Source organism: Chlorocebus sabaeus, chromosome 20, assembly GCF_047675955.1.
Source record: "Chlorocebus sabaeus isolate Y175 chromosome 20, mChlSab1.0.hap1, whole genome shotgun sequence".
Lineage (NCBI taxonomy): Eukaryota > Metazoa > Chordata > Mammalia > Primates > Cercopithecidae > Chlorocebus > Chlorocebus sabaeus.
Genome location: NC_132923.1, coordinates 8,333,612 through 8,344,897, shown reverse-complemented (window position 1 = coordinate 8,344,897; position 11,286 = coordinate 8,333,612). Strand labels below are relative to the sequence as shown.

General features: G+C 59.8%; 1 protein-coding gene across 6 annotated transcripts in view; it reads left to right on the top strand.

Moving 5' to 3' along the window:
• The first annotated feature begins 6,172 nt into the window (after nt 1–6,172).
• Nucleotides 6,173–11,286, top strand: part of ZBTB7B (zinc finger and BTB domain containing 7B) — a 16,158-nt gene continuing 11,044 nt past the window's right edge. For 2 of the 6 annotated variants that reach the window (XM_007976917.3, XM_007976920.3), the window contains exons 1-2: nt 6,173–6,222; nt 6,379–6,479. Coding sequence is in view for 1 of the 6 variants with exons in the window: in XM_007976920.3 (XP_007975111.3) it covers nt 6,179–6,222; nt 6,379–6,479 (145 nt within the window). In the remaining 5 variants the exon portion in view is untranslated. Of the gene's footprint in view, nt 6,223–6,281; nt 6,480–11,286 lie in introns of those variants that run through there. The other 4 variants (XM_037997856.2, XM_007976914.3, XM_007976919.3 and 1 more) reach the window with 3 other exon arrangements.

Genomic DNA, 11,286 nt, shown 5'->3' with positions numbered 1-11,286 from the left:
ACATACTCTCCACATTGTTCTGCACTTTGCTTCTTTTCCTTTGATAAACCTTGGACAGGATTCAGGATCCCACATCAACACATGGAGAGCTTGTCCATTCTTTTTTACAGCAGCCTAGTCTCTACAGTACTCCAACCTGAGCTTATTTCTTATCCCTGGCAGGTCAGTGCATCTTTTTTTTTTTTTTTTTTTTTTTTTTTTGAGACAGATTCTTACTCTGGCACCCAGGCTGGAGTTCAATGGCGCAACCTCAGCTCACTGCAACCTCCGTCTCCCGGGTTCAAGTGATTTTCCTATGTCAGCCTCCTGAGTAGCTGGGATTACAGGAGTGCACCACCATGTCCTGCTAATTTCAATTTTTTTTTTTTTTTTGAGATGGAGTCTCGCTCTGTCACCCAGGCTGGAGTGCAGGGGCAGATCTCAGCTCACTGCAAGCTCCGCCTCCTGGGTTCACGCCATTCTCCTGCCTCAGCCTCCTGAGTAGCTGGGACTACAGGCGCCCGCCCCCACACCTGGCTAATTTTTTGTATTTTTAGTAGAGATGGGATTTCACCATGTTAGCTAGGATGGTCTTGATCTCCTGACCTCCTGATCTATCCACCTCGGCCTCCCAGAGTGCTGGGATTACAGGTGTGAGCCACCACGCCCAGCCAATTTCGATATTTTTAGTAGAGACAGGGTTTCACCATGTTGGCCAGGCTGGTCTCGAACTCCTGACTTCAAGTGATCCTCCCACCTTGGCCTCCCAGTGTGCTGGGATTACAAGCATGAGCCACCGTGCCCGGCCTCAGTGCATCTCTTTAGGCATCCACAAAATGCAGCTTAGTGCTCTTGGCTGGTCCGTTGAGAGGCTCTTACCTGGTCCCAGTGATGGGAGTAGTCAGAATTTACCTTCCCATGAATCTGGGGCTCCTTCTTCCCCCTCAGAGCCTGTACCCTATTTGGCCAGCTCCAGCCCTTCCTTCCCCGACTCAGGCCCTGGCCTACTGCCTTCTTTTCCTTTCTTAGGCCTCACTCCCCCCAAGCGGGGCAGTGCCTGGAGGTGGATCCTGGAGTCTGAGGTCTGAGCTCAAGGGCCTTTGCCAGGGGAGGGGAAGTCTGGCAGAGACCACTGGGGAAGTGGTGGGTAGAGGAAGGCGGAGTCCAGGGCTGTGGCCTGTGGTGAGATGGCTGATAGAGAGCAGCAGGGGGAGTGAGACTGCCAGTGGCCCAAGGAGAATGTGAGTGGGAAAGAGGGCTTTGACAGTGTAAAGACTGAATAACAGAAACCTCAGATACCATTCAGAGAGCCCTTTTAACAATACAGAGTGCTTTGGGTGCCACGGAAGTCCACTTCAGCAATCATCCCATGTTAACATGAAGGAAATAGGCCCAGAGAGGTGAAAGGATTCACCCAAGGACATACACAGCACACTGCAGTAAAGGAGTCATTTAGCAAACCCAGATTTTCAGATCACCAACTCACTGCTTCTCCTAATGAGCCTGCCTTCCTCTTCTGAGCTGCTGTTGCATGGAGATGGTGGCCAAAGTGGCCTGGAGGCAGGGTCATGCAAGCAAAAGCATGGAGGGTACCACCACCCCACTCTGCACCCACTCCATGCCACTTCCCACCTCAGCCCTAAGCTCCCTGTTCTCAGCCCATTTGGAGGTTTCAGCCTCAGCCCTTTCACCTAATCCACACAGGCCAAGAGATCTTTCCTGGTCCATGGCTGCCCACTCTGTGGCTGTTCCCCCACAAGTATCTCTCCCCAACTAGGGCAACTCAGGTTTCGAGTGTCCAAACTACTCCCTCAGGAACTCAAGTGGAGTGAGGTGGGAGGGAGGTGAAGGAGACAGGGTACAAGATATTAGGTTGGTGCAAAAGTAATTGCGGTCTTTGCCATTAAAACTTCGCATACCCCTTGGTGCCCCGGTGCCCTCTAATGGTCACAGGGGGTGGGGGAATGGGTGGAGTAGGAATGGAGACAGGAGGGACCAGATGGATGTGACCCCCAAGTACAACAGCAAGAGGAGAAGCCTGATATCCAGGATTCCCGGCGGATTACATCGGATACAGGACCCTCGTTGGCATGCGAGAAACAGGTGGAGAAGAGGGATCACGGCCCAAGGGTCTGAGAAGCGGCGGGCAATAAACTGGATATCACAGCAATAATCTGGCGGTAGGGAGGCCTGGGTGGGTGGGGGTGTCCCACGTTTTCCCAACAACACCAACAGGCCAGCAGAAAGGGGGATGTGGCAATCATTTCACTGACAGAGCCAGAGCGCAGGCCTACCCCCAAGGGCATAGGCTTTTTTTGTTTTGTTTTGTTTTCTGAGACGGAGTTTCGCTCTTGCTGCCCAGACTGGAGTGCAATGGTGCGATCTCGGCTCATGGCGACCTCCCCCCCCCCCGCCCCCGTTCAAGCAATTCTCCTGCTTCAGCCTCCCGAGTAGCTCGGATTACAGGCGTGTGCCACCACGACTGGCTAATTTTTGTATTTTTACTAGAGACGGGGTTTCACCATGTTGGTCAAGCTGATCTCCAACTCCTGACCTCAGGTGTTCCACCCGTCTCTGCCTCCCGAAGTGCTGAGATTACAGGCGAGAGCCACCGCGCCCGGCATGGGCATAGGCTCTTTCTTACATCCTATTTACATCTCTCTTGCATGTGAGTTATTTTCCCCCACCCACTTTCTCAGTTACTCTCAGACTCTAGAGTGTTCGCCAGCCTTGGAGCGTACCCGTTCCTCCAGCCATTCTCCAGCCTCAGTTCCTTTCCATCATTCGCCCTCAGCCTTTCGCTTACCCCCGCTTCAAAGAAGCGACCATACCTGCTAGCTGGCCGGGTTCGAGGATCCGGGGACCTGCGCCTCCTGGTGGCTGATCGGAGGGAGGCTGAGTGCAGAGGGGTTCTCTCGCCTTCTCTGGGACGTGGAGTTTTGGAAAATGTTCCCCTGAGCTTCCTGAAGCTAAATTTACCTCCCCCGGCTTTGGGGGGCGCAGAGATCCCGGCGGCGATTAGCGCTGCGCGGCAGCCGGCTCCAACCCAGAGGCCCGGAATAGGCGCGGAGTTATAAATAGTGCCACCCGCAGGTGTTGGGGGGAGTCGGCAGGAGGGGGGTAGCCCTGGCGGCCACGGCCCCTTCAGGTGGGTTGGGCGGTCGCGGTGGGAGCGCTGGGGGGCGGGGGGCGTGGGGGTCTGCGGTCTGAGCGCCCCCAGCGGTTTCCTGGGCGGCGGGTTTTTCGAGGGAAGCGGAGGCAGTCGAGGATGGGGGGGAGCAGCGGGGAAGAGGTGGGCGCCGGGCGCAGGCTGACACTCCGCTTGCAGCTCAGTTCCCCACATTCCGAAACAGTCCCCCAGACCCACCCACGCAGGACCCCGCCCAGGCAAAGCCTCGCCTATCTCGCCACCTGAAGGTTCCGCAAGCATCTAACTTCTATGCTTATACCCTTTGGCGCACGTGGCCCAGTCAGTCCGGCACCTGGCCCTCACTCCGAGTCGCTGTCCCCAGCCCCAGGTATTCAGTCCTCCCACTCGGGGCTTTCATCCCTCTCTTACGGTAAACACTTCCTTCTCTGAGTATTTCTCCAACTCGTGCTACTCTCCCCAAATATTAAGGTCTAGCTGGTCACCTAAAAATTTAAGTCTTAACGTGAGGATCTGGGACGCTCCCCTATCCCCAGGCGGCCCCTGCAGTCCCCTCACTTGCCCTCCAGCTCCCAGTTCCAGTCTGGGCCTGGTGGCGGGGCGGGGGCGGCCGGCCCCTGGGGCCTAGCAGGGGCTTCAAGGGAGGGGGCGGGGTCCCCAGTCAGCGTTTCTCTACCGCCGCTGTTTCGGTCGTTTGGCGTGGTTAGGGGTTGGGGTAAGAGGGAATTTCAAGTAGGGGTTCCCCACTCCGATTTCTGAGTAAGGAGGGGAGCTATTTGCACCAGGAGAAAAAAAGACATGGGAGGGTGGGCGTCACTGAGGAACTAACTGAGGGTTCCAGGACTATTGGGAATGAGGTGGGGAGTGGCAATCTAGCCGCAGAAAGATCAGTCATGTTCAGCCAGACGTAGAACGCGACCCTCAGGGGGGAAGTTGAGCGAGGCAAGCCTGAGGCACTGGGCATCTTTCGAGTTTCTGTACCCAAAGGCTGGTGCCAGGGAGCCCGCCCTGATATTGCCTCTGGAAGCCCTGGCCCTGCCCTTCCCGGGCCACGTTCCCACCCCCTGTCCTCCGCCCCCTTTTTTGGCTATCCCCTTTCCTCCCCAAAGCAGCCCCCTCTCCATTTCACTTGTGGCACTGCCGCCTAGCTCCTAGCACAGCCCTTCGCCAGGCCTGCACTACCCGGACGGCTGGAGTAGGACGGGGAAAACCCCGGCCTGGACCCCACCGGCTCCCGGCCCCTCCGGACCAGAATCTGTCCGGCGGGGCTGAGAAGAAAACCCGGAGCAGTGACCGGCCTCGGGACCCAAGGGGGTCAGGGACGCTAGGAAAACCCGGAGCGGATTACTCGAGTCAGAGCGCCCCATGCCTGCAGCTACCTCCTCCTTCCTATAGCCCCCCTAATTCTCCAGTGAGATAATGTCTGGGGTGGGGGGCTGTTTGGTTTGGCCTGAGCCCTCAGGGGCGCCTCACACTTTCCGCCCCTGGCTGGGGCGCAGGGCAGCGGCCCCGAGGCTGAGTCACGGCCCGGCGCGGAGAGGGAGAGAGGGAGAAAGAGGGAGGGAGGGACCTGGACTCCGCCCCTCATGCGCGGGGATCCCGGGTCAGCCCGGGTGAGGGCCAGGGCCCCCCTGGCGCCGCCCATTGTGGTCCAACAGGTTGAGCTGGTGTCCCGAGGAGCCACCTGCTGGAAAGGGAGGGAGGCCCCCTGCGGAGGGGGGTTGGGAGGGGAAAGCGAGTCCGACCCGGTTCGGCCTGGCTTGTCGCGGGGGAGCCAAACCTGGCCCTAGGTAGCCTGATGTGATTCCGTTTGACACTAGTGGGAGGGGCCCTTTGGGGTACGCAGCTCCGCAGGCTCAGTCGGAAACATCCTTCACCCGCTACCTTTCTCAGTTGGGGGGCTCCCAAGTATTTATACCGGTCCTCCCCAAAACCTACACATACCACACATCCCAAAACATCCAGGCACCCCTCGCCACCTGGGTCTCTGAGCGAATCCATGTCAAGATATCCCTCCTCGGTGGAGACTCAGTTTCTCCACTTAGGGAACCCGCGGGATGGAGTTGGGGAGCAAAAGCGTGAGCGCGCCCCCTCCCCCTTCGCAGACTGGGCCCCTCCCCTCCGACAATGCCAAGGCCGCAGCGGGCACTGGCGACAGCACAGAGGCTGCTTGCCCGGGGCGCCCTTCCCTCCCCGCGGGGCACCGTCACGCGTGGGGAGGGACGCAGGGCGCCCGCAGGCTCAACTCCCCGGCTCCCTCCGAGAGGGGGTGGGGCGTAGGGGCCGGAGCTGAAGGCCTGGTGGCTCCCCCTCCCCCTCCCTTGTAGGTCCCTGACCTGATTATAGCCCCTCACGGGACCCCCTCCCTCAAGACCCTAAGTCCCCAATTCACTCCCACCCAGCCTATCCCTAACCTCTCATACCCTTCCCTCCTGAGGTCCTGACCCTGCAGAAGCCCCTCTTGGAGGAGAGGGAGCCCCTGTAGGGGGTGCTTGGTTCCCTGGCCGCTGCGGACACTGCCCCCTCCCCCCTCCTCTCCAGGTTCCAGGCCAGCCCCTCGGCTCCGCCCCCTCCTGGACGAAAGCAAGGCGAGACCCACTGGAGATGAGCGGGTATTCAGGCCAATGGGCGGACAGGGCGGTGGCGTGCAGGGGGCGGGCAGAGCAGCGGCAAAGGGCTGGATGGGGGCCTGGGGCGGAGTTTGAGTTAAGGTGGACTGGGAGAGATAGGGGCAGGAGAAACGGGGGGAGAGAGGGACCGCGGCAGGTGAAGGGAGACAGAGAGAAGGAAAGAAGGAGGGAAAGGAGGAGGGTGGAAAAGGCTAGGAGAGCTAAGTAAGAGTTTGGAGGAAGGGGGCAAAAAAGGAGGGAGGGACCCATCTGCGCTCTGCAGGGACTGGCTGGACGAAGGGGTTGAAGTTTATGTCCTTATTGGGCGGAGGGAGGGGGACCTGGGGGGGCGGGTGAAAAACCAGGAAGTGACAGAGGGTGTTGCTAAGTGTTGGGGGGGGAGTTTGGGGGGTGGCAGGGGCGGGGGGGAGGGAGGGGAGGGATGGGGGGAAAGCAAGCAGGAGGACAGGTGAGACAGCAGGACAGGTGAGGCGGGCCCTAAGGGGGGGGCGGGTGGGAGCCAGGTGAATGTACGGCTCTTGGCGGCCGAGGGGGGGCGGGCGGCAGGAGGAGGCAGAGGGCGGCGGAGGAGGAGCCCCCCAGCAGCGAGCGGCGAGCAACTGACCGCGGCCTTCTGACCAGGACCGGAGCAGGGCCCCAAGCCCCCGGGCCTGGTGGGGGACGCGCTTCTTCCCACACCCTGAGCCTCAGCAGCTCCAGCCAGCGGACCCGACGGCTGAGAGGTGAGTGTACCCCACTTTTGTCTCCTGGCTCGGGGTTCACTAGACTCGAGACTACTGCAGTGTCCTTCGTCCGTCCTGTAAGTGGGACCCCCACATACACACGCATGCAGATCAGATTCCCACCACTCCCCTTCCCTGTGCTTTCCCAACACCCCGGGTCTCTGGAATTGGTTTTAATTGGGAGGAAAGACAGAGAAGGAACTGCGGATGCCCCCCAACCCTGGGAGGAGGGTCCCCAGAAACTTTCTCTGCACTTCTCCTGGGATCAGACAGACAGGCGGCTTCGGGATGGAGAGGGGGTGAGGCGACGCTGAGCGTTTCCCCAGTCTCCTTCGTGACTTTAGGGGGAGACCCCAGACCGGACCGAGTTGAGGGAATGGAAACGCTGACGGACTCTAACTAGGACAACGCGCACCCCCCCACCCCGCGCCCCCTGGCGCGGTGGGTTGGCCCCAGGCCAGTTGCATGGGGGTTGGGGGGGCGCAGGAGGAGCCGCTGCTTGGGGGAAAGTTACCGGCTGGACTACGGTTTCTTGCGCTTCCAGAGCCGCGCTCTCTCCAGCGGTAGTGGGGCTCAGCAACAACCTCCGAACCGACATAGAACGACCTCTCTCTCCCCTGCCCCTCCATCCCACTCCCTTCCTTCAGGCTCCAGTACCGCCGCTACCTTTTCCACGCCAGCTCATGCCCCCAGAACCCGAGAGCCAGGGCGGGTGACTAGGAAGAATTCTCCTACCTACCGCCCGTCCCCCCACCGGCGCCGGCGCACCTGCCCCAGCCCAGAGTGGGGGTCGCTACAGTGTTGTTATAGAACCTACAGAGTGAGCCTGGCAGAAGGCTGCTATTCAAAGGGGTGGGGGGCGCTGCTTTCAATTTCCAGCTTTCTCTCCCTCCTCCCACCCCATCCCAAGTAAGAGAGCGACGTGTCCCGGCCAGAGCGAGGTGGGGGCGGGAGTGGGGGGGCGGCGTGGGCAGCGGGTTGTGCCCGGACACGTGCCTGCCCAGGCGCCCCGGCCCTGCTGGTGTTTAGAGAGAGGGCGGGTCCCCTGCCCCCCGCCCCGCACAACCCCCACGTATCAAAGGGCGGCTGAGACGTGGTGAGACCTCGGGGCGCCCTGGGGGGCGGGGGGGCGGGGAGCCTGGGTCCGGAGCAGGGGAGGGGCAGAGGCGCCGGTGCTAGCTGACCCACAGGAAACGAGCGCTGCTGACCTAGTTTGGGACACCGGAAGTGGGTGCTGGGGAGAGGGGGAGACCGGCTGGCTGTCCTGGCTTCCGGGCCAGGTGGAGGGTGTTCTTGAATTGACCCCCGCCCGAATGCCTTGGAGACCCCTAGCTGCAGCCGAGAACGGGAATGAGTCAGCGCAGCTATTCCTCCTTCCCCCAACTTATTCCTGGAGGAGGGAGACCGCTTATCAGGGGCGGGGGAACCAGATTGGGCTGTGAGGGGTTAAACCAGGATGGGAACTGTCTGTTCCCTAAGGGAGTATGTGTGAGTGCGGGGATGAGGCCTGGAGGATTATGGGGTTGCCTCCTGCTGCCCTACACACACCAACTGGTTTGGTCACCCCTGTACCCGCCTGGCACTGCTGGGAGAGCTGGCATGGAGTGGGCATCAGGTTGGGGAGGAGAGAGTGGGCATAAGGAGTGTTGCGCTGCACTAGAGAGGGACATACTTGTGACTATGTCTGGGTGGTAGTTAGTGTTTCTCCTTAGCGGTAACTGGGGAGAAGGGCAGGGGGCTCCCCCTGGAGCAGCTGATGAAACAAGGAGAAATCTCTGTCAGTGCCTCTGTCCCTGGCCCCGGGGACCCCAGCTCCCCCAGCGTGCCTCTGTTACATGGTTGCTGTGGGCACAGCACAACTAGCTGGCACCCCCAGACACTGTCCCCTCCCTTGGGTACCATACACCCCCAGCCTTGGCATAGGGGTCAAAAAGGGGTTAATACCACCAGAATGGGGCTCTGGGGAAGAAAGAAGGCAGTGCCCACTAGGCTCAGGTGTCAAGGAGACAGGCTTGCTCTAATGGGACTCTCATCACTACTCAGCCCTGGCTGATGTAGACCCCAGTATCTGGAAGACAGGTGCTGTCCCCTTCTTCCCCATGGTGCCCCCTGGCACCCAGGGCCCCCAGCTCCTCCTTGGCCTAGTGCCTGCCCAGGGAGGGCGCGGCGGGCAGCGGGGGCTGGGCTAACAATGCACCATCAGGCCCTTTGTGTGCCTGCACTTGGCACCCTGGGGAAGGGTGGGGGAGGGGGCCCAGCAGGCATGGGGGGCGGAGCGCTCTGGGGTGGGGACAGTGAAGGCTGGGGGAGAGAAGCAGAGAATGAAAGCAGGTGGGGAGGAAAGGGAAGTAGGTCAGATAGGATGCCAGCCCCCCATTCCAAGCCAAGGCTGAGAAAACCAGCCCCTGATCCTATGGCTGCCTGGATGGCATCAGACTGAGGGATAGCCTAGGACTGGGCATTTCAGGTCAGAAGTCACTGCCCAGGGGACTGCTCAGATGGAGGAGGTTTGGCCTAGTACTGCCCCCCTTCTTAATGGCTAAGAGACCCAATTCTTCTGGCCCAAGACCAAGGTCCCAAGATGAGTAGTGAATGGGCTCCAGGCAGGGCACTGCCCTCTGACAGAAGCCTCTGGGCCTGCTGCGGGGCTTCCTGCCTCTGTCCCGCTTGGCTCCCTGACCTTCCTGAGAGTTAAGACTGCCCTGACACCAGGCCTTAGGGCCTATGCCTGTTTTGGCCTAGGGCAGGAGAGAACAGTGGGGGAGGAAGGTGGGGACAGGCAGATGGATAGGACCCTGGCATGGGGTGTGCCCGCCCTGGCCTCTTCCCCCTCCTTGTGCTGAGTAAACTCGTGAGTAAACTTGACGTTTTGCCCGGACAGTTTGAAGTTGCCTCGCTGCCCCCTCCCCCCCACCTCTTGCCAACACAGAAGCGGCCAGGCGCCAAGGCGGGCCTGGGGGACTGGGAGGTAGGGGATAGAGCTGCTGTCATCCACCATCAAGTGTTTGGTGGGGTGGGGACAAGAAAGACCCCCACACCCAGCCAGGCCCAGGTCTTGGCAAGAATCTTGGCTGGGGCCTGCAAGCATCTGTCCCAGAGCCTTGGGGAGCCCAGGAGAAGTGACTTCAAAGCAGGTCCTCTGCCCACTTCTGACCTCCACCCCTACTAGGGAAAGGCACCCAGCTACCACCTGGTCCCCTGAATTGCCATCTTTAATATTCACTGGCACAGGGACAAAGCTACCTTTAACAAATTCCCCAGGGAGACCAGAGAGGGCTGCCCTCTTCATCCTGTCCCACAGCTTAGGATGGACATCTTAGCCCTCTCTTCCCTGAGGCCTCCAGATGCCATGGTTCTGCTCTGGAGGATAGCATTCTCATTTGCCAGCACTTGCCCTGACTACACCTGGCCTAACCCCACATATACCTCTACCATATTCACCATCAGGCCTAGCCCTGATCTCCCCAAGCCCCTTCCTTTGCCTGCTCTCCTCCCCAGAACCAGGTCAGCCTTCAGAGCTTCCCAGTCAGCAAATACCTATGCCAGATTCAAGGTTTGAAGGTGCCCCAGGCAAAAGAGGGCTGATGGAGGCAAAAGAAACAGTGATCCCCATAAATATATCAATTTGCTATCTTTTGACATCACTGATTCCTCTTCTTCCTCCCAGGCCAACAGAATGACATGGGGAAATGCCATCCCAGTCCCTGACAGGCCTCAGAGTGGGGCTCCCCCAGGCCTTTACTTTCAACCTCATGTCTCTGGCTTCAATTTCCTTCCTGTTTCCACCGTCCCCCCAACTCCTCCCCACCCATATGCCCCTTTCAACAGACATCCTCTCCTCCTTCCTTCCTCCTTTCCTCCCCCTTTGCCTGGGAGCAGGGGTCCTCTTTCCTCCACCATGGACATCCTAGCCTTTTACCTCTTCTTAAACCTAGCCCCCTTGGAGATTCATGACCAAGTCATCTGCCCTTCCCACCCATCAGCAAGGCTCTGGGGAAGAGGAGAACCCAGGGCTTCTCAAGGGGTACTACAACTCCCAAGGTACATACAAAGCAATTGTGGTGCACACTGGGAATTGTAGTCCTTGAGCTCTCAATTTGGCTGAGTCTGGAAGTGTTTCTTGATGAGGGTGAAAACCAGAACTGGGATGGGTTGGAATGTGGGTACCCTCTGCATCCCCCCACTTTATTCTTGCTATCGCATTGCCATGGGATGCCATGTACCTATGACTGACATCCATCTCCCTTGCTGAGACATGCTACCCGTCCTCACCTTAGGGCCCCACCCAAAAGATGCCCACACCCTGCCCTGCTGTCCCTGGCAGGGGTGAAACAGAGGGGCCCCATGAACTCCCTCCCTGCCCCCTGCCCTCTAGGCTGGTTCCCTCCCTTTATGGGGATCAAAGGGCAGAGAGCAGCCCCACCCCACTCCCTCGCAGGCTGCAGGCACTAGGGCTCTCAGGAATTGCAGGGACTTTGGTGCCCAAGCAAATGCTTGGGCAGGGGGAATGCCGGGAGGTTGGCACCTGGTGGTAGGGAGAGACACTGGCCCCCACCCTGGGGTGTGGAGCCTTCATTAACTGCTCACAGGGCTGTCCATTGCCTCCTAGGCTCTCCCTGTGTAGGCCCTGACCAGTGTGCTACCTCTTGAGGGGGTGGCTTGAGAACAGGGTCTTAGGCCTTATCTTTAGGGCCTAGGGGCCTGGGCCCGTCAGACTGGCACCAAGGCACAGGGTGACCCTCCCCCACCTCAGGCCCACAGTTGGCATGGGGCGCTGGGAGCAGGGGGGTAGGAGGGAGAGGAGGGC